This window comes from Bacillus rossius, assembly GCF_032445375.1.
Source record: "Bacillus rossius redtenbacheri isolate Brsri chromosome 9 unlocalized genomic scaffold, Brsri_v3 Brsri_v3_scf9_2, whole genome shotgun sequence".
NCBI classification, from domain to species: Eukaryota; Metazoa; Arthropoda; class Insecta; order Phasmatodea; family Bacillidae; genus Bacillus; species Bacillus rossius.
In genome coordinates, this window is record NW_026962013.1 from 26,853,539 (window position 1) to 26,880,855 (window position 27,317).

Here is a 27,317-nt window from a genome sequence, read left to right on the forward strand (position 1 = left end):
TCCCCGTCGCGTCAGCCCGCGCGGGCAGAGGCGCCGTCCCGACCACAGCGGCGGGGACGGACGCGACGCGAGCGATGCGACGCGACAGCTGGGTATCGCACCATTGTGAACACGAGCTTCTCGAAGCTCGGTCCCACACGCGCTCATTATTTCATTTTCTTGGTAGGTATTACTATTTTGACCGAAAATTAATTTCTATAGCTCTCTTGCATGGATTGTTGCTTGGTCGCAGTTTTTTTCTGAACAGATATTAACTGAAGGTTATGCTGTGCATTTTTAATTATCTATGTGTACCAATTTCCATGGTGATTGGTTGAACGGTATAGTAGTTGATGCACTGCAGCGCCATCTAGCGGCGAGTTACAAAAAAAACAGTGGATAGAATAAAAACCTCCATGGAATAAATTCTTCGATGTACTTACTTTCATGGCGATCGGTCAAACGATGTCGGAGTTCATCAACGTCGTACACAAGAACAACGTAATATATATACATATCTGTATGGAGTAGTCTAATATTTGTGTTTCATGATACTCCTATCTTCGTTACAAAGTCAGTGAGTGAGTGATGAGCGTAACTATACATAGGATGGTTTCAATGACATCGAAGTCTTTAGACACGAATGGAGGATGGAATTTTAAAACGGATCAGTGATGGAATGCATGGGTGGGGTGAACGGAAGCACCCCGAGAAGACACCCTACGTGTTGGTGGAAACGTCCGCCACGTTTCGCACTCGCAAAATAATTTCAAGTTTGACCACGCCGGGATGCGTGTGATCTGACCACTCAACCATAATGCACCAGGGGTGGTAATCGCAGTGTTATTAAGCACGCAGTGAAATAGATAAAAGTGCTTTGATTAAAAAATAATAATTAACGTACGACGGTTTTACAAATTCGAACTTAAAACTCTTTCTCATTAAGAAAAAGTGAATGAAATTCAAAATTATGCAGGAAAGAATTAAAAGCCGCAAATTCTCTGATGGAAAATAGCTGTGCGGAATATTAAATATGGTTTGTCGTTGCGGGGGGAGGAAGTAAAATGAGTTCATATAGAATTAATTGTAAAATGGTAAAAGTTTTTGTAGCTGCAGTTTGAAAAACAGGAAAAAAATTAGTTCAGATATTTCTGGGTTTTAGAATTCTAGACATATAAACAAAGAAAAAATTCTTAAAAGATCAAATCATGTTCTTCTCCAAATGGTATAAAACCAAGTCGCTATCTGCGTTTGTCTGTTTGTTTACTTCCTCTTAACTACACAGTGGATTTTTATGTGATTTCTATCATCATTTAGATACATTTTCCCGGAAGGTTTATATATGCAATACATTTATATTTAATTTTTAAATATTAGAGGAGAAATCTCGATGTTTAGTAATAGTCATAAAATGACGCTTTTAGAATGCTTAACATGGCTTGTGCTGAACTTATACATGACTGACACATCAATTAAATTTAATATAGAATTTTATGTCTTAAAAGGGCTTACAGTAAAGTCGTCGATATCATACATACGTCTGTCTTCTAAGGATGGCCCACAGTAACTATTTTTACCATTTAAAATTGGTTAAAAAATATTAGTTCTTTCCGAAGCTATTTTGATCATCATATTAATACTTTACCAATTAAATAAGTAAGTTACCTTAGGAAATTTGTTTTGATGAAAATTAACCTTACACTATATCATTTAAATGAATATCTTAGAAAATATCACAGAGATAAAAATTACTTGTAAACAAAATAATTATGGTTTACTTGCGTAGCCACATTTGGAAAACAATTTTGATGGACATAGTATTAATACTTGTAAAATGAAACATATAAGTTGCATTAGGTAAAAAAACTGATCAAAATGGTTACTTACACCATATAATTTAAATTAATATCTTAGAAGATATCACATTAGTAGATCGCATCCGTTCGAAGCCAGGGTAGGTGGCTATATATGGATAAAGGGCAAAATCATGTACACTTATTTATTAGGTAAACATTGAAACAGATATTTTAAAAATGGTATAACTGCTTGTATGTATTCTAAGTGGTAAGTATCAATCAATCATCCAATCAGTAATTAAATCAGGGAAATAATTATCTATGCCCGCTTCAAGTAGGTACTCAACATAGAAATAATTTTAAAACAAAATATTCTCCAGGAAGATAAAAAATGAAGTCATTATGAATCTAATCTCAATTAAGGCCAATCACAATCCCCTTTCATTGAGACATTTCTTGTGATTGCTGGGTGTGCTTAGCTGGAAGTTACGACCACACCCAGATGAATTACGAAGGGCCGCGGATTTCATTTGCTGAATTTTTGTCTAGAAGACGATAGATCTGTACGCGCCTGCCAGTTCCGCCAAAGGATTGAGCTAAGAGAGACGACGAGGAAGTAAGTGATCAGGGTTCGCTCGCAAAAGAGGGAATGCGGGGTAATACAAGACGACGTAAGATCGGAATGGATAAAACCCGCTAACGATCGCAAGCGTAAATTTTCCCCGAACGAAACGCCAGTTTCAAATTAGAGAGAGAGAGAAAGAGAAAGAAACGCTAGTCTGAGTCTTTCAGAAACCAACCTAAAAACGAGGTCGGGTGATTTTATTCGGAACAATAAAGACTCCCCAGGAAAATTCGTAAATGTAAGAGAATGAAGAGATAAGGAGTGGGGAAGGAGAGGGAGAGAGGGAGAAAGAGAGGAAGAAAGAAATTAAGAGATTTTATTTTTATGAAAATAAAATTTTTGTCGATAATCAAGTCCATAATCTGGGGTTTATTTTTTATTCAAGTGTTTTTCGCTTTTGTCGGATCTGTTTCTAATTGTTTAAAATTTCCGTCTTGCGAGCTCATTTTTCGATGATCGACTTAGCAAATGTGCTGCTATCTGCGTGTGATGGTGGAAAGCCACGTTTACGATTCCAGCAAAGATTTCCAGATAGATTTCAAATAATATTATGAAAATGCAGTAACTCATTTTGACGGGTAAAAGAAGGTTATTGAAAAACTCAACTTTTAATGTGTAAACAACTTAGCTCTCGGTATACGGCATTTGGTAAGAGTAATTTCGTGAATGGAATGGAAGTCAATTAGAGTGAAAATGCGAAGACACGTTGCTGCCTACTCTGGATGTCTCAGAAATCTCGTAAAGATGACAGACCCACGTGATTCATTCGTATATATTTATTTCGTGAACATCGCAGAATTTACACCGTGCATATGTAGTAAAAATAAATATTATATTAGTATAACTGTACTTTTATTTCTTTATGTTATAATTTATAGTCATAAAAATTACAACTTTAAAAAATACGTTAATATGCTGGGATAACAATTTTGACAATCCTTAGTTAACAATGAAATGTAGAGATAGTGCAGCGATCTTCATACTGCAGAGCACAACAAACTGTTAGCCTACTTACATTTGACACCATGTTGAATTAGCTCAATAATGTTAAGGTTTGTTTGTAGGACGTATTTAAAGACTGATTTCTGTTATTTTAAGCAAAAACAAATAAACATGTAATAACATGTGTTTAAAAATGTTTCAGGTAATTTTTTTCATGTATCTATTATATGGAAACTTTAAGTTAGAAAAAATACTTAAAAGATAGAACCATGTTCGTAATGCTTTGGAGAACTAACAACATGTTAAAAATCTATGAAGCCATGTTTGTTCCAGCACAATTTTCCTGGCTAGTAAATTGTAGGTATTATAGATTTAATTTTAAAGAGTTCACGTTAAATCTCGTGTCTGAGTTTCGTAGTATAAGTGTCTTCGCAACACGAGAAAACGCGAATTTTGCTAAGTTTATTTGCAACATGAGAACACATAAATTTCCTCGTTACCGAGGTTAGATGTTTACACATCACTGATGAGTATTGAAAATCTCGCTCACATTTTTTATGAATGCGTTACCAATATTATAATTTTAACAAAATCCAAGTGCACACAATTAATTTAAAATCGTTTACCACACAATTACATACTTGGTCATCGTTCATGCTAGTGTTAAAATATAACATGTCTTCAAGTTTCTAACAACCATTAAATAAAAAACCTTATTTATTGATGAAACCATTTATAAACTATGAAATAATATTTTTTGATTGTTTCAATTGAAATCACTAAACAAAATTGAAAAAAAAAATATGGAAGCGAAATAATTGCAAAAAAATTTTTACGTCGCTAATTTTTGCATGGAAAAGTACAATATGATAGAAGCTGTAAAGGAGCCCCTGAAATTTGCTTGGTGCTCTTTAAGCATGTATCATGCCGGAAGTACTTCACTACGTAAGCGTAACGAAATAGCGTTACGTTCACGCTCTACAGAATACCAAAAGACACGGCACTCGGTAAACGACGATATTTCTAATCAACTAAAAGCTTTACCCCACCTGACACGAAATGTTTACAAAGTAAAGAAACATTATTTTGTGACGAATTACGACCAACATTCTACAAAACCGTTTAAAATTTACACGCATTGAAAAATCGAACTTCATAGACGGCGAAGTTAAAAACTAAGAAAAAAATCTTATCTCATTTGTTTCTCTATCGCTGAGCCCTACATTTTATATTACGGAATCCCTAATTAACGAAATATGAAAAAAAAAGAAAAGAAAAAAAATGCATGGGTGAATATTTTATTAAATAGAGTACCACCATTTTTGGCAGAAAATAATTTATCTCAGTGACAGATAGCACCATCCATCGTGTATGGTTAAAAGCAGCATGGGAATGGCAGGCCGTAATGTAAACCACCCCCTCGCTGCGTTATTGCTTCTCCTGTCATTCTCACACGAATTCCAAGGCAAAACGAAGCGTAAGGGATGTCTACATAAGAGAAAAGGACGAGCGCCAGTATTAAATTAAGGGAAAATTCTGCAGGCAACTCAGGATTTTCCACAGCCCGACATATTCCACGGAATGGAAAGTGATAAAATCCAGTCCTTGGTCAGTGTAAATTAAGGTAGGGAAAGTAATACTTTTAAGGGCAGTTACGTGGTAATATTTTTGGCCACAAAGACGAATACCCTATATTCGCTACGTTCGCGATGTTCGCTATGTTCGCTGCGCCAGGTGGCCACACAGGATAGTCTAGTTCGCGATGTCGGAGAGACGCATGCAGTAGGATTCAAGTAATGATTCCGACGACGATAATATTCTGCTGGCTCTCACATCATGTATACGTAAAAAGAAATAGGTTCATGAAGCTAATCTAAAAAGAGATAAATTTGATGAATTTCATAATTTGATGAAGCAGTTGCGTGAAGACGAAGCCAAATGTAAATGTATGGATTATTTCAGAATAAATGTAACTCGGTTTGATAGCATTCCTTTGAAATAAAATCCCAGGCATTGTCCTGCATATCCTGCCTTTTATATTCTTCCATCGTGTTATTTTTATAAAAATGGATATTTTCGTACTTCTTCAATAAAATATTCCGTCACCATGATACTAATTTAAAGCAAACGCAGAAGTACGGTACAATTACTGGCGAAATTATATGTTTTCGTTTATCTACGCAACGTTTTAGCAAAATAGCCGAGAACCAAACACCTGGCGACGTCGCCAACATAGCGAACATAGCGAACTTAGCGAGCATAGCGCCCTGAGTTGCCTTAGCTTAGGTGTGTACTATGGCCTCCAACAGTCATAATCGGTTATACAGGTTAAGTGAGAGTTCAACCAACAGACTTCAGCTGCAGGTTATCCACGAAGAAATAATTTAAGAATATAAATTTGTCTTATAGTCTGAAGTGATTTTTAGGGTTGGTTTGTTGCAAATAATAAAGTGTTTAATATTAAACACTTAGCGTCTTAAAAGTGTTTAGTTATACAACATTTATAAGAACTCTGCAAAACTTGCAGCTGCTGTATGGGACTTTATTAAAATAATCGAGGGTAACAAATCTATTTTCCATACATTTTTAAGAAATGGTTTTGCCATCTATTTTTCAGAAAAATTATTTTACGGAGCTACAAGTTTGCGATGGTTGTATAGCTTTGTTTAATTAAACAATATTAAGACGCTTAGTATCCCAACATAAATATTTTCTCAATTATTAGCAATAAAATAATTATTCCACTCCAAATTCAAAGAAGTACCTATATCAACTTTAAGAAGGACTTATACCAAAGTCGTAGTATTTATGTTTTCAACTTTTTTTTCGTGATGATTCTGTAGCCAAATGTTTTTTATATTGGATTATGTCTTACTTTGTTTATGTACACTACGATTTATTTCATTCTAGAAAGGTAAACATTAAGCTTCAATAAATTGATATACATTATGAAGAATTTCAATCAACATGACTGCTAATCTACATAGAAATTTAGCCCTAAAATTCAATGCGTATATAAATACGTCTAGTAATATATAAATATGGACACAATACTTGATTTACTTTTCTGGAGTTTAAGTTGTTCCCTAAAGTATTATTTCTCTTGAAAGTTATAGGATGACAAGAGATACGTGGTATTAATTCAAAACGCCCACCACACAATTGGAAAGAGGAAGTAAGTTGTCACGACTTAATGACTACTTGATTGACTAAAGCTTCCTCTGAGTATAATGAATAATAAAACTAATCATGGCCGATAAATGAACTTTGTTACTCCTTTCTCATTCCGGAAATGGGTGAGCAGCAAGAACGGAACCATAAATAACTTTACTGCTCGTCTCGTTTTATCGTATATAATAACAATAAAAAACAAATTACTCACAGCGAGCTTGAGTTAACGAACCAATACACATTTATTTTATGTTATTTCTAGATTGATACTAACATTATTTGCCAGAGATATTTCCACGTTTAGTAATTAGTTAAAGTACTTTTACATATGAAATGTTACATTTTGATTCACATTCGCCAAGTCACTTCTTACCTTCGGAGTAAAGCCTTACAAACATTTTACATAAAAAATGAAGTAACCTAACGATGCCAACGATGCTTTATCAGTCTATTTAAATATTATTCCATTCTGTCAGAGCACAAAAAAGCATGATACTAGGTCAAAAAAGGTGAACCTAGATAGACTACTCCGTGTAAGTCGTATGTTCTCCAGCATAAACAGATATTAATATTTATATGTTTATCTGATACGTGCAAGCCTAGGTGAGTACAGAGTCTGATGGTGTCCACATGATAAAGCAAGTATTTAAAATGGAACACTCTGGGTCTAGGTAATGTTTAATTTGATACATTTTTACAGCCACTGCAAAATTTCTAGATGTATTTTTTTGTTGTTTAAATAATGGAGGACAACAACAAATGAGAAAAAAGCGTGAAAAATTAAAGTTTATCTCCATCTTCCCAGGCACTCAAGTGTCTTGGGAAACACTTTAGCCCATAATTCGTTTACACTGTACATTTGTTTTGTAAATATAACAAAAATATTCATGAAAAATTACAGATACTTGTAATTTGTACATTTAAATGAAAAAAAAAAACTGTAGCACTACAAAGTAGTGTTCACATTACTACTGGGTTCTGAATCTAACCCGGGAACTTATGCTTTGTGTTGTCCGAGTACATCCAATAGTTAAATTTTTTTGTAATCTTTTCCATGAATTGCTTTCCAGTATTAACTGCGCACATTAATAAGCATAATAAAACAAAATATCCCAACTATTGAATATTCGATTATCATTTACATGGTTTTAAAATTATGGATTAATAAACCATATATTAAATTATAAAACTATGCGCCCATTTGCATAAGAAATACTCAGAATACTCTCGAAAAACGTAAAAACGTATTTCATATATGCAAAAATAACCATAGTCATGTGTTGTAAAAAGTTACAATATATTTCTTGTAGCATAACACACTATTTTAGAATTTTTGGCAACTGTTTTTTAATGAATCTTTTGTTTAGTACAGAATTGTTTTTTTCTGTGTATGTTTTCAGATTGTTCTTTTTCGTGAGGAACCTGGAGACGAAGATAAGCAGTCGAATTTTTACTCATTCTGTATGCCTCAATTTTGCAACAGGTAGGTCGGCTTCTTACGCATTACTTAATTTTGGTCCCACAAAACATTTTTTTTCATTTTATTGTGATGATTATTATTAAAAAGGTAATTATTTTAAGTTGATCAAGGTAGTGCTCTTGCATTATTTGTTTGGTTGCAAATTGTGCCACCAGATATTTATTAAACGTTATTTGTGATTTGTAAGATAAATATCATGCAAGCGATCATAACTACGAACACTCGCAAGATTTTACTTCGAGCATATAACACTTTGTAAATATTTTATTATAAAACTAGGAAGGAAACACAAAATGCAAGATATCGTGATAATTTTACTGAAAAAGGCAATTGAAAAGTATCTATTACAAGAAAATGACGTAATCAAACATGGTGTGTGAGATATAACAGCTCTGGAATATATTTTGGTTACAATAACATAACGCTTTTTAAGTTGCATGCTTAGAAGGAACCCTTAGGTGTTATTTGACGTACTATTATTATTTTTATCAGCCATGTACTAGCACGAAGATGTAATTTCTCTAAACATAATTTTGAAAACACAAATTCTACAATGACGGCTATAAAAAATGCAATTCGTTTGCTTGATGTCGAATTGATGTGCGATTGTCTCGAATAAAGTGACGTTTGTGGAGCGGTTGCGATTATGTCGTCCCAATTCTGCCACGATTGCGGATTTAGGCCTGGTATAGGTTGTGAAAAATATAAGTGGGCTATGAAACGACAGGAATCCAAATAAGCACCGCTCCAACAGAGTGCTGTATTTGCTTGCAGTGTCCGTGCACTAGCTACAACAGCCATGCCTTATTTACAGCAGCGTGAAGTCATGTTGAGTAATAAACCCCTCTTTAATTATTCATATTTTTATGCAGCTGTACCAACTCAACCGACAGTCCGCATTGTTTGAAGTATTTTAAATATAACTAACCTAACGTACTCGACCATTTAAAAAATTGAACTAAGTTCTCCAAATCATATACCTACACACACAGACCCACAAGGGAAAGGAAACAAAATGGCGGCGGCGTTATTTCACAGGTATTGTAATATAATATATTAACGGTGATTCTTCAGAAACCATAAGGAATCAAGAAACCATGTTTTCAGAGTAAACATAGGAACGTCTCTAGTGCCCGAAAGGAATATTTTTCGGAATATTTTTTATTACCTCACGGGGGTTGTTTCAGAGGATTTATAGGCGGTCCATGGTGTTGCAGCAAGATTACGTTATAACTGTCTACTATGTCAGGCAGTGATCTATAAACCTGTAGAATAAGTCAGTCTAAGTTAGACATTTTTCACTGCCAAGAGCAGTACCCCAACTCACCCCCTTCCATCCTGCTTCCTTCTCAACTTCCTGAGAACAAGCACGAATGGAGAAGTCAGTAGAGTAATCCAAAGCATCAAGATCGTCAGCTTTCGTGACCAGATGCAGACCTCCTGCCACTTCTTCAGGCACGCCGGCTTTCAGTGCGAGGGAGTCTGCATTCGTGACCCGGTTGAGGCTTGGTTATCGTAACAAAATACGTCAAAGTCAAAGAAAACTGTTAAATTAAACAAATTGATGTCATAAAAAGGAGGGGGGAAATTGTGTTTGTTTGATAGTTGGTGAAAATTACCAAAGAGTAAAACTAAAAAAAGCATAGTAATCATAAACTGTGTCATTCCTTCGGATTCGAGGCCAAAAAAAAAAAAAATTAACACAAAAATTTTCTCTGATCCCTTAATAAGTATTTTCTTCATTTAATGTTACGTGTGAGTACTTTAAAGCATAATTTTCTGATTTAATCTCAATGCAGATATTTTTTGCAAGCACTAATCTTTATGTTAATTTTATATTTTATACTTAGACTACATATTAGGTTTTGAGTAAGTTGGTCCTCTCCCTCCTTTTTTCCAGTTATCTTCAAATGTGGTGAAAAAGAAGCAATTATCAAATCATAAAATATGAAAATACAAACAGGACACAACTGTTGTTCGAGACACCTTCAGATTGTTTCCATTTTTAAAATAAATTTTAAATAGTTAAGCGAAACTACGAAGTAATACTGAAACTATAATAAAAACATAATTTATCTCATACAGTTTGAATTGTTAAATATTTGGGCATAACTAATGATAATATGTAGATAAGAGGTACAAAATAAGAGTTCGATTTAATAGGGTTTTACGTACCAGGGCTATTAACAGAAATGCAGGCGATGGAACCTCCGGGAACACTACCGTACCAACAGCGCTGGTGAGTTAGTCATGTGCTGGGTTCAAACCCGCGACACATAGCGTGACTCGGTAGCGATCACAGCCTCCGGGGACCCATAAACAATAATTTTTGGGTTCAGAACGCATGGAATATCTTGAGCACTCTCGACCGCTGTCTAACAAAAAAAAAAGGTTCATATTTAGACTATGGATGTTAAATATTTAGCCGCAACGTGCAGCGTAGCTTCCATATATGAGTTCATTGTTGCTCAGGAGCAATTTTTCGAATCAATATGTGTGTATTGTTCTCATTATCACGAAATTTGTTCTTCTCGCATCTAAATAATATGGGACATATTTCCTTGGGATGGTTCAAAACTGGAGCCCGTTAGTAAATAACAAACTGTAACCAGATATGAAACCTTGGGAAGATGGTATTTATTCGTGCCTTTTCATAAAAAAAATATTTAGATTTATTACTTTCAATTCAAATAAAAAATTCCTTGCTTCGTAATAAACCTCAAAATAAACTTTCAATGGTAGAGAGTTTTCAAGTATGTATTTATTAGAAATACCATATAGCAAAATATTTAAATAAAATTATTTATAAATTCAGTTAAAATTTTTTGTTCTATTCGGGGATGGTTTATTAACCCAAACTGTGACGTGAGAGTACAACAAATTACCAGGTAATTTAACCCCACCGCTCATGAGCTATCCTTCAAGCAAACCAAGACTTCACTCACGGAAGAGTTTTCTTAATGTCAAGGGCTTATTTAGAGTGGTAGTTCAGTGGTGTACCTGCCTGTGGAAATACATTTCAGAACATATGTTTGTTTTACACCAAACCAACTCAAGCAAAAATTGAATTGTAACAATTATATGCTCAAAATAATACTTTACAATTTTACTTTGTATTAATTTTTTTGAGTGCCCGCTAACAGAATAAGCCAGAACAGGCTGGCCCCATACAGATGCGAAAACATATAGAAAATACAAAAGGAAAAATAATTCACAAAACAAATGTGAGTGGCTGACGCGGATATCAGACAGCCAGCCACAGGCATGTTACAAAACAAAATAAAATAACTACCACGAAATAAAATGAGTGACCACAAAAGATTAATGAGTTACGTTGGATTCCCAGTGTTTTAAAAAATTACTAACTGTCGTCGTTGTTGTTGGTTATATTATTGATAGTATAATAACACTTGTAATTGCAATACAAATCAACTCGGCTGCACTGATAATGCACAGAGAATAGATCAGTTGTGAGTCAGAAAAGCTGTACCTATAATTAATTAACAACGACACTTTAGAAAAAAAACCATGCATTAAACTAAAATCATAAACTCGGAGCAGCAATGAAAAATAATTCGTGAAATTTGTAATGAACGTGTAATTTTACTAATAGTATCTTTAATAGATCAATAAACACAAAAACATAAACACTATAAACACTATATAATTGGCGTACCGTTTCACTGAATGGGCCCTGGGAGCTTATTGTATTTTCGTATTTACATTCAGTGTGTCATCACTCGATTGTGAGGTACAACACGATGGATGTAATGCCGAAGTTTGAATAATTTAGGCTTTCATCTTCTCTCTTGTGACTCATGGGCGCGCATAACGCCACATTTGAAAAATTACGTACAAAAATACAGAAAATCATACACAAAGTATGAACTAAAATTTAAAAAAAAAAATTATTTTGGAAGATAAAGCCTTCTCGTTGAGAAAAAATATAGATCATTAATGATTCGTGACGTCAGGGAAAAAAATCTGAGAGTACGAAACTGTTGAGAAAGAACGATAATCGATAAGTAAATACACATATTTGATCGTAACGATGAGCTTGGGGGATAAAAGGTAGGGGGGAGGAGGTGGAATTTTCTCTCCACAGCGGAGAGTGGGCTACTCCAGCCCGAGAGGCGAGAGGAAGGAAGCCTTCGATGCTGGTTAGGCGACCGCAGGAGCAAGGAAGAGTGGAACTGTGCACACACTTTGGGGGGTTTCTCTCTCCGTGCGATGCGCGGACACGTCCCGACGACCACCTCCCCACCTTCCCTTCCGGGGCAGAACTTCCCCCTTACGGCCCCGTGTTTGGTAAAAAAAGGGGCCGAAACCTTTCGGTTGGGAACCCTCGAAGCGCGCTCAGGTCGGTTCGCAGTTGCACGACCTGTGCAGATCACCGACCGCTTCCCCTTCACTGCTTTGAACTCCCTCCACGAGACCTACTGCCAAGTATGGGCCCGCCCCATTGTCCTCATTGGCTGCTCCCCCGGGTCCCCTGGGGGTGGCCCGAGCGTCCACGGAGCTCAGGCGAGCCGGGTATCAGGCGCTCAGAACTTTGCGAGAGGTGAGCGCAGCTTTCTGTGCCACTACCAGCATATTGATGTATTTTAAATAAGAAATATGAACGTCACTGATCGTTTATGTTTATCAATATTTCGTGAAATTTTGTTAGTAACAGAGCTATTGAAGTTTAATTTTTACTAAATGGGCTAAGATACACATTTTTTCAGTAGTTTTTTTTCTGTTTAATAGATATCTAAATTGGATGAAAAATTTAATTTCTTTGGAGTCAGTATCAAAGCATTAAAAATACATACATTACTTTAAATCTGGTCAAGACATTGTAACTATATTTTATGTTCTATTAACTATTAGTTACAATATTTACTATCTAACATTTAAAAAATGGCACTGTGTATAATAGTCTCGATATTTAATTCGCATTTTTGCGCCGTAACTATTGCTGAAAACTAACCAGTTATTATGCTACGAGTTTATACAGTTATATATATGAACTTAAAAATTTCAAGTTATTTATCCCTTATAGTTTAATTTCGTCAAAAATTATTAGAGAGCAGTTAAGATTTTATATTTTATATAAAATTATGTAATTATTCTACTTGTACTAACTCTTTTTAATAATGAATACAATCAAACATTATATCCAAATATGTATATGTGTATATATATATATATATATATATATATATACACATATACATATTTGGATATAATGTTTGATTGTATTCATTATTAAAAAGAGTTAGTACAAGTAGAATAATTACATAATTTTATATAAAATATAAAATCTTAACTGCTCTCTAATAATTTTTGACGAAATTAAACTATAAGGGATAAATAACTTGAAATTTTTAAGTTCATATATATAACTGTATAAACTCGTAGCATAATAACTGGTTAGTTTTCAGCAATAGTTACGGCGCAAAAATGCGAATTAAATATCGAGACTATTATACACAGTGCCATTTTTTAAATGTTAGATAGTAAATATTGTAACTAATAGTTAATAGAACATAAAATATAGTTACAATGTCTTGACCAGATTTAAAGTAATGTATGTATTTTTAATGCTTTGATACTGACTCCAAAGAAATTAAATTTTTCATCCAATTTAGATATCTATTAAACAGAAAAAAAACTACTGAAAAAATGTGTATCTTAGCCCATTTAGTAAAAATTAAACTTCAATAGCTCTGTTACTAACAAAATTTCACGAAATATTGATTGATTGATATATATATATATATATATATCTTGTATCACCAAAAAATCCTTTAATATGACTATTTTGCTTATACTTTGAATCACCTACATAAATGTTAGGATACTGGTCTATGGTTTAACATTCCGCTAAGGAAAGTTCTTCTAAGGTTTGAAAAATTATGTAAACTAAGAAAAACGTTTTAATTTTTTTGTAAAACTTTGTCAAAGTTATCAGGTTCGAATTTTATATTATGTATAATTTCACCATAACACACATTATTCCTTAAAGAAATTAGATGCATGGTTCCATTTTAAATGTTTTCTCTCTTTGCTTAGCTATTTAAAAATGATCAAGTTAACAGTCTAAATGTCTCAAAACACTAATGTAGCCGTATACACAACACATTTACAATATTGAATACTTTTTTATAACCTTAAATTACTATACATAACATGTTTTATTCAAAAAAATATACGACCAACTATTACTGCCAGGGTTGGAATAAACAAGTGTCGGAGGACGAAAAAATTAAAGCTCCCTTTCTACGCACAACATCGAATCCGTACGAATTTTTTATTAATCTTACAACGTTTGCCCAAAACTTTTGACTGAAACTAATTTTTATTGCATATATGAACCGTTGCTGCAAGGGGTTGAAAAAAGAGAGGTTAAATTACAACTAAAATCGTTACTCCCTTAGTAGGTTCACAATCAATTCCGTTCAAATTGTGAGTTCATTTTATAATTTTTATTCAAAACTTCATTTAAAATTCTTTTTGATAATACGAGCCATTGTTACAGGGGGCTGAAAAAATAAAGAAGTGAATTTAAAATTTTAGTCGTATTTATTTTTGACTATCTGACTGTTACCACAAATCTTTGTCAAAAGATAATTTTCAAACGACCACGTATTTTTGCGAATGATGGAAAAAAAAACTGTTTGAAGGTTTAAACCAATTGAATAACTACCAGGAGGCATAATAATAAATTCGTTTATACATTAAATGCTGGATGCATTCAGTTGAGAAAAAGAATATTTAATATATATTCACTGCTTGGAGTATAAGAAAATGTTTAATAGATATATATTTTTTTTAAATATTGGTGAACATATAATTCATATAATAGGTACATTCAAATTTGTAATTGTTTCAGGAATTTGTAAAAGTTTTCAGAACATTTCCAAAATAAATAATTCCTTATAAATCTACTCACGCCTGTAGGAGGTGCCGAAAGGTTTTTATAATAATGTTGAAGTGTTAGCCTCGTTACAATAACTAAAATATATCATTGCCAATAAAGCAAAGCGACACGATATTAAAAATCTGGGCTAGAATTCCGAACCAGTCATACCGATTCATGTTTTCCATGGTTTCTGTAAATTACTTTAGGTATAAAAAGAGTTAGATTTTACTTGCAAGCCATGGCCAATACCTTCTGCAATATACCTGAATAGTATTAATGTGTGTTTCTGTCTCTAACGATCTCATGTTTTCTAAACATTACCCACCCCGTTAAAAAAAAAAGTTTTACTATTTACAAGATGTATATATATATATATATATATATATATATATATATAATTTGAAGTTCAAAAAGATTGGTTTGTAATAAATGCATCATAAATGTTCGTGAAAACTTCAATCGTTATGCTACTTTATTTTTCTCAGATAAATCGTATTGGCACATAAAAAAAAGTGTTTTGTCAAGAGGTTCAAAAAGTGTGGATAACAGGTCGGATAGCCCAGTTAATTAAATACAAATTCGTGTATGGAATTGTTACGATGGTTTTGATTTTGCCAATATTGTGCTTTGTAAATAACAGTAAAGAATATATTAGTAGCATAAAACGCATATAGTCCATCCACGGTAACCTCCTACTTTTCTGAAGCCCTGCTTTTCACCGGATCTACTTTAATGTCACTATGTATCCTTCCGCCGTATGTAAACAAAAACATTGCCATGTGACAAATGTCAAATGGTTTGTTTACAATCACCAGCTGTCAAAACAATGTGTGTGTGTATGTATATATATATATATATATATATATATATAAGTAATTTGAATATGATCTAAGTATACATGTATATGTGCATAACATTTATGATACCCAATGGTAAAAATATTAAAAAATAAGTTTGTTAGCTAAAGAAATAACATATAATTTAAAGTAAATTTTTAGGAGAACATATAAATTTACAACATTTATGTAAGCAATAAATATCATCCTTTAGTACAGTTCAACACAGTTTTCTGCATCTGAAAAAAAAAAGTATTGTAAATTATACATATGGCTGTCCATCTAAGCAATCTGGAAAAGACTAAGGATTGAAGGTTTAATAAAATTAACAAATTCAGATGAAAACATTTAAAAATGAATTTTCTTCTTTTATTTAATAAACCCCTACCATTTTGCCGGTTAAGGCCACAGATAAAAATATGGTTATATACATTTTCCTGAGTATACTTATTAGACAAAATCATAATTTTATGAACAGTAAAATTGTGGTAACGAATTGACAGTAATTTATATACCACTTATATGCATTATTTATTTGTGGCCCTGGATGGGGACTGGCTTTTTGTTTTCCAAGTAAGTTCACTGAAAAATGAAGAGACACAACAAAATAAAATGTTTCACATACACCTATACGAATCCAGAAATGAAATTTATTATTAATTTTATAATATGTGTAATATAAAGTTAATACATAAAGTTCCAGTAATCAACATACTTAATGGGAATGCATAAAAGAAAAAAAAATGTTTCAAACCCCAATACTTACAGTTGCCCAGGTGTTTATTACATACAGACCTCAATAAGAACACCCGGGTAAATCATCAAGAGGAACTGCCAGTACTTCACTGTCTCCATCTACTTGCTGTGTCGTAACCTCAAATTCTTCGCTGTCACTGTCTTCACTTGAACTATCCTCGCCGAGGTGGATGATGAGTGGAGGAATGGTGCCGCTGTCTATGTGGACTTCTCTCTCCCAGTCTGCTTGAATTAGCTTCTCCACGTGATCCACACACCTCGCCCATCTAAAAAAATTAATGTATACAGTAAAACCTTTATATAAATGACCTGTTTATAGCAAAAACCACTCTATAACAAAATATGTTTGTTTCTGTCAAAACGGCATAGTAAACAATGCATGGCATGCTCTTTATTACATACAATTTTGAACTCACTCCACAAGAAACTATTTTTAAACACAACAAAACTCATTTAATGTGTTTTCCTCAACTATCAAAGCTATTATTTAATACTTGAAGTAACATGTTTTGTTTTATGTTATCTGAAAAAAAAAATTGAGTGGTTTATTCAAGATATAATAAAGCTGTAAATATTTTCTATGTTATCAATAAAGGCTTAGAATGCATATGATAAAATATTTATTTCATAACTTTTGTGTTTGTTTTTGGTTAAAATTTGTCCCAGACAAAAACAGTGAGATATAGCGAAAATTTAATTTTTTGAATAGTTTTGATGATTTACTGTATATGTATTTCACTATAATAACATAACTTTTGAAAATACTAATGTGCAAGAACTACATGTGTAAATACCTATTCAAGTTCGCTAGATAAAAATATTCAAAATTCTCTACGTTGAAATTTTATCTGAATATTGAAATCTGCCTACAGCACTGAACCCACCATAACTTTAAAGTCATTGACACAAGATTAAGCATAACAGAAAGTAATATCACAATTACTAATAAATACAAAACTATTTATGGAAATGAAACAATTGCAAATGGACTGCAATTACAAAAAAAAACCTTGCAAATAAGTCACCACTGTTAGATCTAGAAACTACACAGATATGTATGAATCACATGGGAATAAAATTACAAACACAAACACGAACACAAACACATACATGCAACACATTTTCAAAACGACAACTACACAAATTCAAACCACTTATTTTTACCAATTGTTTTAAAACTGTATTACTGGTATATGAATATACACAAAATGATAATCACACTATACACACACTAGCACACAAAGTTATCAAAAGGAATGGTAGGACCAGGCTGCTAGGCAACAATACTTACGTATTATGTAAAAATGTATGGTAAGGGTTTTGCTGAAGCTTGAGGAATGTTCTACAGGAAAATAAAACAATTTCTACTTCAAAAGGAATACCCCATTGGTCATGCAACATGAAAATACCTCTCTGGTGTGGAAGCATCAAGAGCCTCTTTCCAGATGGCTGCAACTGCATCATTGTCAAATCTCTTGGCCCGCCCCACGTTACTATTGTAATGGTGTTTACATTGAGCCCAAACTAGTTCGATTGCATTATAGTGGCAGTGATAGGGTGGGAGTCGTAGAATTTCGTGGCCATAGTTACAAGCCAACTCGTCTACCTCATATCTGAAAAGTGTGTTAGAACAAGGCGTATACGTAATTTTTTGCAACTATCTCACTTTTAAAGAAATGCTGTAAAAAAAACGAAATAATATACCGTATTCGGGGCTTGTTTTGTTTAGCTATTCTCAGCAGCTCCACTTTCAACAAATTATTTTCATGTTTTATCTCATTCTTCTCCAGCCACGCGATCAGTGCATCCTTGGTCCAGTTCGTTGTAGGTGTTTTCTCAACCTACGTTATGCCAACATTTAACTAAATACTCAAGTAGCTGATAAGAATTCATGACAGTAGAACCCTGTTACAATTTTACTGCTTATAAAGTTTTCCTGCCTATAATGTATTATTTTTCAAGTCCAATATTTTCCCTATAAGGACAATGTATTTAATTCCTGGATATAATGTTTCACAAATTATGCGTTTCGTGCTTGTAATGTTCACTTCATAAAATTTTAGAAGACGAAAAAAATTAAAAGCCTTTGTCTATACTGTCTATGTATATGTGTATGTTAGCAGTTAACTGCCTGTTGACACCCTTGGAAAACAAATAAATTCATAAATTTTTAGCCATTCTGTGTGTTTTCAAATGTATTCACTTAAATCACATGTTCAAGTGGCAAAAGAACTGGACTTAAGCATTTCCACTGTAAACACTGTCGTGAATTATGACAATTATACAGAAATGAGACAATTTTACAGCAATGAGACAATGTGTAAGTAAAGACAAAGCAGATAGAAGCTGGAAGCACCATGATGTTAAAGAAAAATTGTTTTTGGCTAGCTACAAGCAAATTGGAGCATCAAATATATCTTTATGCAGCTTGTTGAGTCCATTGGCAATAAATCCACACTAAAAAGTACTAAATTGAATTTCCTGCTTATGTTTTTTTTTCTTGTAGCCCCTTAAAAACAAATTATAACAGGGTTCTACTGTACTTATGCAAAGCAAACATGTGTTTTGGCATATTGTCGTAATGAATTTCTAAATTTAACAAAGCATGTTAGTTTAGTGACTAGAAATTTTTTTGAAAATATTATTTTAATTTATTAAGTAGGGCAACAGAGCATTCATAAAGTGGGTCCTTTTACCAAACAAGTAATTATGTCATTTTCAAATGCTATTTGCAATAAAAAAATTTTATTTGGTATTTCAAACCCTCTACTAAATTAGTTTGCACTATGATGTAATTCAATTACATTATATATATATATATATATATATATATATATATCTGTGTGTGTGTAATCAATTTCAGCTCAAACATTATAGTTTATAAAAATGTAGTGTAGGCATACTATTAAGATAACAATTATTGCTGGCAAAATGTATTAGTCTCGAATATTCGTACTTATACACATGTAAATTTTTCACATTACAATTTGAGCAATAAAAAGACACTGCTTTACCATTGCACATACCTGGGTGCTGTGATATGAAGCATTGTCCATTATAATGACACTGGGTTCCTCCAGATGCACCAACATGTCTTCAAACCACATCAAGAAAGTTTCCCCATTCATCTCGCCATGGTAGTCTGCAGTCTTCTGACCTGAAACAAAAAGTAATCCTGCTCCTGGCACAAAGCCAGTGCGCCCTCCAGCATTAACAACAATAAACCTTTTACCATCTCCAACAGTACGTCTCTTCGCAGATTGTAGACTCTTGTCCTGCCATGACTTTGATACAGTTCCTGAAAAATATATGAAATGGAAATGAAATACTTTGTATTGGACCACAGAACAAATTTTCAAATAAATTAATGCCTTGCCTCTCTGGAAAATCCATGTTTCATCAACAAATATGAAATTGGCACCTCTTTCTTTTTCTTCTGTATACTTTCTCAAGAAATCTATTCGCTTCAAAACTATGTTTTCATTCTCTATCAAAGCTTTTCGTCCATCAACAGTTGTCCATGAAAATCCCATCTTCTTTAACAATTTATGAAGACTTGATCTTCCACCATAATAATCTATTTGTCTTTCCCTGATTTCTTTCAAAATGGTGTCGACTGTAACATTCAAACCTGTAAATTTATTGCATACATTAACAATACATGAAATAACAGAGGTACACAAAACTAAGCGAAACCACAACCCCGCAGAAGATAATTTAAGTGCACAATTTACATTTATTAAATAGTTTTAATAAACTTACATTTCAAAAATACTTTTAAATTAATTTAAATTTTGTAGTTTGCTTAGAGGAATTCTACATTGCAGTATTTCTGTCTGCAATGATATGACGATTATATTGCGCGTTTGTATTGAAGTTGTGTAAAACATTATTATTTCAGCAATCAATAAGTTACAAGCTCTACACTGTGTTATAGGTAAATGTTTTGTATCGTGTATCCCATGTGATCCCTAGATCTTTATGCATGAACCTGTACATCCTATTGATCGTGTGGTGCATGCTTTTTTTCATTTATTCAGATCAAAGATCCTGAACATAGTCAAATATTGTGGTATAGCAAGAATAATTATCATAAGTTTAATAAAACATATATATTTTCATTATTATTCAACTTTAAATCATAACTCATTACTACATCACAGGTTTTTAGTTTTGGTTTTGTACAGGATTTTTAAACGTAATAAATTAGAAAAGCAAGCATCATCAATCACAGGATCAATATTTGCAGGATCATGCGATCAGGATCAATGTATCGAATCGGATACGCGATACTAAACTTTTACTGTTTTATAACCTTCTGTTACTTCATACACTAACACACAGTTTGTCTGGCTAAGTTGTGTTTTCATATGATACTTCATCACAATGAAATAGGCCTATTGTTTATAAAATAACAATACCCCTATATTTTCTAAAGGGTTAGGCGGGGCATGACACTATTTTGCAATAGAATATATATTGTACTGGACCCTGCCACACAGTACAATTTAGCCAATTAAGTATCCCAATTTTTTTTTTAATAACCATGCTTGCTTAGACCACAACTCACTAATTTGTAACCAATTACTGCTAAAGCGCACAACTGGATATTATTGATACTGGAAATAGTCATTATTTAACCTTCTGATACATCATAAAAGTTGAGGTTATTTAATATGTATACTGTGTATAACGATATAAACATTACTTGTAGTTTTAGAATGTAACAATTTTCTTTCTATCTTTAACCTAACCTTAAAAGGACGTGTACCTATTTCATATGTTGCACAATATTCTATATATCAATACCATATCAATAAAGAAACCTAACAAACCACCCAAAAATGTTAAGTATTTTTAAAGGACAGATGATATCGGGAAAAAAACTGAACCGGTCAATCTGCATATGGATATATGAAATGAATACAATTAAGTAGGGCCTACCCCAGTGATATTGAAACTACTCTTCAGTATCAAATTTTTACCTTCAGCGTACATCCTGTAAATTGCATTCCTGATTGCATTTACTGTGAAATCGTCGACTGTGTCAAGTGACTTTCCTTCCTGTGGCCTTTTTTCCCTCTTTTTTCCTGGTGTTGAAACTTCTTCAATGTCTTTCTTGTAGTACCTAACCAAAAAAAAAAAAAACATTTGTCATAACACTTTTCCGGGGACCCGTTCACAATACGCAGTTAGGCAGTGTTCCAAATATGGCATTTTGTCACAAATATTTGCTTTGTGGTCACTAAATGGAAACATGACAGACTTTGTCCACGAAATTAATGAAGTGTTTTTTTATTTATTTTGTGATCTCCCAAACAGATGAAAAACTAATTAAATGCAAATTATAAAATCACTCCCTTATGTTATAGTTAAACCTATCATAAAGTTTATAAACATCGTTATAAACAAACGTGTATCACACCCATAAAAATACTTGAAAGTGCCTATATTGTTATTGTTAGGACCTGAGTAGGCCTAATATGATTTTAGGTTAACTTTTCAACAGAGACGCCACATGGCGGTGTTGTCTCACACCAAAAAATATAAATTGGAAATAAAACACAAAAAACCTCGTGAGTTAAAACACAGGCCGACAATACTTAGGACACAGTCGATATTTTTTTTACGTGCATGAAAACGAAAAAAGCCTACTTACTTGAGAACAGTTGACTTTGCGATGTTGAGAAGAAACGCGGTCGTCTGCGTAACGTCACATTTCTTCAAGTCGCCTTTCCTAATTAAAACATATAAGTTCTGAGCGACGTTAATGATGTCCATCTGACGCTGCGAAGAAGTAGCTTTCCCCATTCCGGAACCAATTACCATTACAGCAATCACAAGAACCACACAAAATATCAAAACGATAACAAATTCCGTCATTACAATCGTAGATAATAAATAATATAACAAAGTTAAAATACACAATATTAACACAAAATCCTGAAACACAAACTGTACGTTATTTCACGGTCAGTAATATATTAAAACACACTGTAATATGGCGTAATCTGTGCAGACTGCAAACGGCTGAAAGAGAAAACAATCAAGTGACTATTAACATTATTAATGCGCGACCACGGTTTCGGCACGTAATATTTTTTTACCGTTAACATAACGTTTTTATTTCACCAGAGATTTAAAAAAATGTTCAAACTTAACAAATACCCACACAAATTCTTAAATACACGCGGAAAGTCAAAAAATATATATTTTGGCTATGGAACTATTTCGTTCTAATCATTGCCAACACACCACTTCTCTCACTGTTTCATTTACACACATGCGAGATCATTAATATTAATAATATTGTACATAGATAGTTACTTTTTTTGTAAAATTTTATTTAACATCATTATACGGTAATTTAGTGTTAATGCATGTTTAATATGCATATGATGGAAAGTATTTTTGCAAACGAACCAAACATGCTGCATCCTGGTGTGTTTTTTCAAAGGTTCGTTTAAAAAAGTAGGAGGTTACCGTGGATGGACTATAACCAAAAATGTGTTATGATTGCGGTAGAACGGTATATATATATATATATATATATATATATATATATATATATATATATATATATATATATATATATATACACATATATATCTTTATATATATATCTTTATATATATATATATTTCTTGTGTACGTGTGTATGTCACTGAACTCCTCCTAGACGGCTGGACCGATTTTGATGAAATTTTTTGTGTGAGTTCACGGGGATTCGAGGATGGTTTAGATTCACAATTGGATATATATATATATATATATATATATATATATATATATATATTTCTTGCAGGGAGTGAAAAAGTGAACATTTCATTTTATAACAGAAAAAATCTTAGGTCATAGATATACAAATAGTGAGTGAGTGTCATTTCTCTATGTCTGCCACACGATCATACACATAGTAAGGTCTTGCAAATTAATATTTTTCTCCTTGGTGAGACCAGCCCGCTTAGTGGAGCTCGCAGCGGCTAGCAAAATAAAGGTGTTATAACAGTTTGGTTCTTAACTTCGTCAATATATAGAGTTGCCTTGATTTTTAAACGCACCTTCGTTCGATGCGTTTGTCATGTCTTTAATTTTCGTTTGTTTGTGCCGTATGCGTTCCTATACCATTTATCCGATTGCGATTAAATTTTGGTGAGTTGTTATGCGGATGCCCGTGAAGGTTTCTGAGACGGTATAACTATTTTGCAATAGTTGGAGCACGAATAGTTTAAAAAAATGTGTTCATTTCATATTATATAGCGGCACTTCGTCTGTTTTTGTTGTCTAAGTGCGCACGCATGAGAAAATTTATTTAAATATAAAAGAGAGACAGAGATAGAGTGATATATATACAGAGTGAGATTGAGAGAGACAGAGAGATAAGTTGAGATAGAGCGAGGTATAGAGAATGAAATAGGTTAGATAAAGAGATATATAGATGTATAGCGCTATATAGAGATTTATGTATAGAAGAGATATAGTGGGATGTATATATGTAGATATAAAGTGATAAATAGAGATAGAGAGATACATATATATATATAGAGATGTAAATAGAGATAAATATATGTTTAGAGATATGGATGGATGATTTGTATATGTGTAACTACTTTAAACATATTACAAAACAAAACTGAATGAGGCATTGCAATGAATGCTGAGCATTAGCTAGATAATGGAATCATTTCAATATTACTAATCTCTTATTTTTCAGCTTTTTTCTATAGTGCTTTATAAAGTCTAGATTACATACAGCCCACCAATTTTTCGATATATACAGGTAAAAAACTATACACTGGCAGAACAACGTCTGTCGGGATCTGAAAGTGATATAAATTATTTTGCACACTTGACATTCAAATTAAGAATACAATTACTGACTACGTCTGATTTCGAAAAAGGTCCCCTTCACCCTGTTTTCAGCCAGGGCAACGCCGGGTACTGCAGCTAGTATACTGTAAAAGTAAAAACAGTACTATTTTTAACAATGTAATTTTTAAATATAAATGTTTCAATTATCAAATTTACCTTACTACAGATAAACAAATTTTTGTTTGACAACTTAATGAAATGTTGACTATAATTTATTGTACCAAATGTTAGTGTTCTTGCAGTTTTAAATTCTATATTTGCTTACGTGCTTGCCTATTTTCCTGGAAATACGTTTTGTAGGTACACTGACACTAATTGCGCCGTAACTATTTCTAAAAACTAACCAGTGATTGGTAAAAAGAAAACGAATATATAACAAACTAATAAACATCATGAAAATAATTTGCATTTTAAATAAATTATACTTTCATCACATAAAAAACTTCGTATTTTGAACAATCCAGTTTTCAAGTTGATGAAAATATATATGTAAACGAATAAATTTTAAAACCCACAAAATAGTTTTTTATTGATTATTACTATTTACTATTAGCATATTATTTGCCTTTAGACTCTCATTAAATGATTTGATGCTTTCAATTTTTTGTGTTTACAACTTAAATACTCAGGGCGAACGTTCTGATATATCTTAAGTCATTGTTACACATAAGTATTTTTATCTGTAGTTACATTGCGCATCCTTAGGGATAAGAAAAGAAAAATATTAAAATAAATATACGTGTCAGATAACAGAGTATGAATCGGAACCTTGTCATTGGCTCGAATCCCTCTAAAACATAAATAAATTTAAGTTCATACAGAGAGGGGACGTTTTTTTCCCTCTCTGCTCTTCGGAGCAGCTTTGTATCCGGCGTTCAGAATGCCATGGGAGGTAGGTTGACAACAAGATGTCCGCGACCCTTGAGAGTGGGCTGGACGCCCCATCGTGAAAAAGTGTTTTCAAAGACAGGGGGGCTAGAAAAGAAAGCGAAAGCTTCGAGCTAAATAGAGGGCTGAGGCCAGATTTGTATTAGGCGTATGTAACGTTATTAAAAGTGAGGAAATGTAGGAAATGAATTTGAATGGCTGAATAAATGACTATATGAAATTAGAGTCAACGTATACCAACCTTCCTATTTACGTATTTATAATGATTTGGCAAATATTAATAGCTATTGATACAAAATAAAAATCAAATCACATCAAGTTTTATAATTAAAATTTTATAAAGACTTGAAATTTCAGAATAACTGGAGATAAGAAGTTCAATTCAACTGATAGGCTATCAAGCACCACACATTTTTATTTTTATGTTACATTTTTTAGACTTCCTATCATTTTTGAATACAATTATAATTAAATTTAATTTATTTTAAATTAAAGTTTTTATTGCTACAAAAGCAGGTTTAATTTGCTTAATATAAATTAATTTATTCTTTTTAAAATTATGCGTACCGGCCGCGTTAAATTTAGAAGCTCATCTCAGCTAAAAACTGAAAAGCGAAACAATTACATAAATATAAACAAGAACAGCAATTTTATATACAGTCTATACATAGAAAAAACTCATGAAGAAAGTGTGCAATTTGTTCTTTTGGAGTCTGTGTTTTAAATTCACTTACACCGTATGATCACAAGCATATCTAAAATTTTGGTGACAGTTTAATTTATTTTATGCCAAGGAAATAAACAGTCAATATTTATTTTTGTCCATAATAGCTTTAAACTCCCAAAAATTTAGGAACAAATATCAGTAATTTTCAAGATGATATTATTACCTTGCTGTTGTATTAAGGATTTAATAGCGGTAGCTTTGGATTTTTATTCAATGAAAATATAAGTCTACGTTTTGTATCCCTATTTTGAAATTTATGAACCAGAATACATTTCCAACGTTACTTATGAAATAAATTTTCTGTGTGTTTTTTTTACAGCTATAATTTCAGACAAGTAAATGCGACAGAAAATCACACTGTTTATGTCATGCTTTATTTGTAATATTTCAATATTTAATGTGATTGCAAAACAGTGGTTAGAAGTAAGAAAAGGCGTACTGTCTTAACTTTGCCATCAATAAAGATGGTAGGACTATTATTATGATTATATATGATTTTCTGATGCTTTTAATCTTCTGCTTTCTAGTTTCCTATGGCAGAATCTGGTTACATGTAATGTGACAATAAACAGAACAGCCTTCTCGGATCTCACTGTGACCATCCACTACCTTAACAGTAGTTAGGAATAGGGGCTCCGGGGACAGGGGATCGGGGATTAGAATTGGGATGCGTGACCTTTGATCTGACGTCATGGTCTTGACCTTTGACCCCTGGCGTCACTTCCGGCCACCATCTTGGATTACATCATTTTGGGCCGCCATCTTGGATTATATCATTTACTGCCGCCATCTTGAATTACATCATTTCCGGGCACCATCTTGGATTACGTCATTTCCTGTCGCCATATTTGAGTACATCATTTCCAAGAATTTCCGCCATCTTGGATTACGTAATTTTACGACAATCATTTTGCCTAGAATGTTCTGTCATTTTTAATTTTATAACTTTCTATTATGTCACTACCAATGAGGCTTGAGGATTCGGATTTAGGACTTTACCATTATGCAATCACCATCTTGGATTACCTAATTTCTGGCCTCCATTTTGTTTTTAGAACTTTCTACCATTACATCATAACTAATGGGGCTTTGAATTTTCACTCTACTGTCGCCATTTTAAATTCTAGAACATTCTACCATTGCAACATAACTACCAAGACAGTTGTAACTAATTATTAAATAAATCTTAGATTCTGTTTTCCATTACCTTTCACTGAGTTTATTAATCATTCACTCTACGAAAAACAACTCAAGCCAATATACCTGACCAACGAATTAATACAGTGCCGATTAGCCTAACACGAAAGTCTAATTTTTCAATAATCTGAATAACCTATA

At 32.9% G+C, this 27,317-nt stretch overlaps 2 protein-coding genes across 2 annotated transcripts in view; one reads left to right on the top strand and one right to left on the bottom strand.

The window, feature by feature from the left end:
• Positions 1-27,317, top strand: part of LOC134542940 (neuropeptide CCHamide-1 receptor-like) — a 953,117-nt gene that overhangs the window by 496,722 nt on the left and 429,078 nt on the right. The window contains exon 3 of the mRNA XM_063387552.1: positions 7,914-7,996. The gene's annotated coding sequence lies outside the window, so the exon portion shown is untranslated. The remainder of the gene's footprint in view (positions 1-7,913; positions 7,997-27,317) is intronic.
• Positions 16,220-22,219, bottom strand: LOC134543078 (uncharacterized). Its single transcript, XM_063387841.1, has 5 exons — positions 22,152-22,219; positions 21,478-21,620; positions 19,519-20,123; positions 18,197-18,333; positions 16,220-16,758 (listed from the first exon to the last, which is right to left on the bottom strand). Exons 2-5 carry the CDS (start codon positions 21,488-21,490, stop codon positions 16,533-16,535), a joined length of 981 nt encoding a protein of 326 aa, XP_063243911.1. The 5' UTR covers positions 21,491-21,620; positions 22,152-22,219; the 3' UTR covers positions 16,220-16,532.

Excerpts from the sequence above, each read along its gene's own strand:
- LOC134543078 (XM_063387841.1), bottom strand. Across the intron at positions 18,334-19,518 it reads CTTCATATCACAGCACCCAG|GTTGAGAAAACACCTACAAC; the intron begins GTATGTGCAATG and ends GGCATAACGTAG. Across the intron at positions 16,759-18,196 it reads CAAAACAAGCCCCGAATACG|ATGGGCGAGGTGTGTGGATC; the intron begins GTATATTATTTC and ends TAATTTTTTTAG.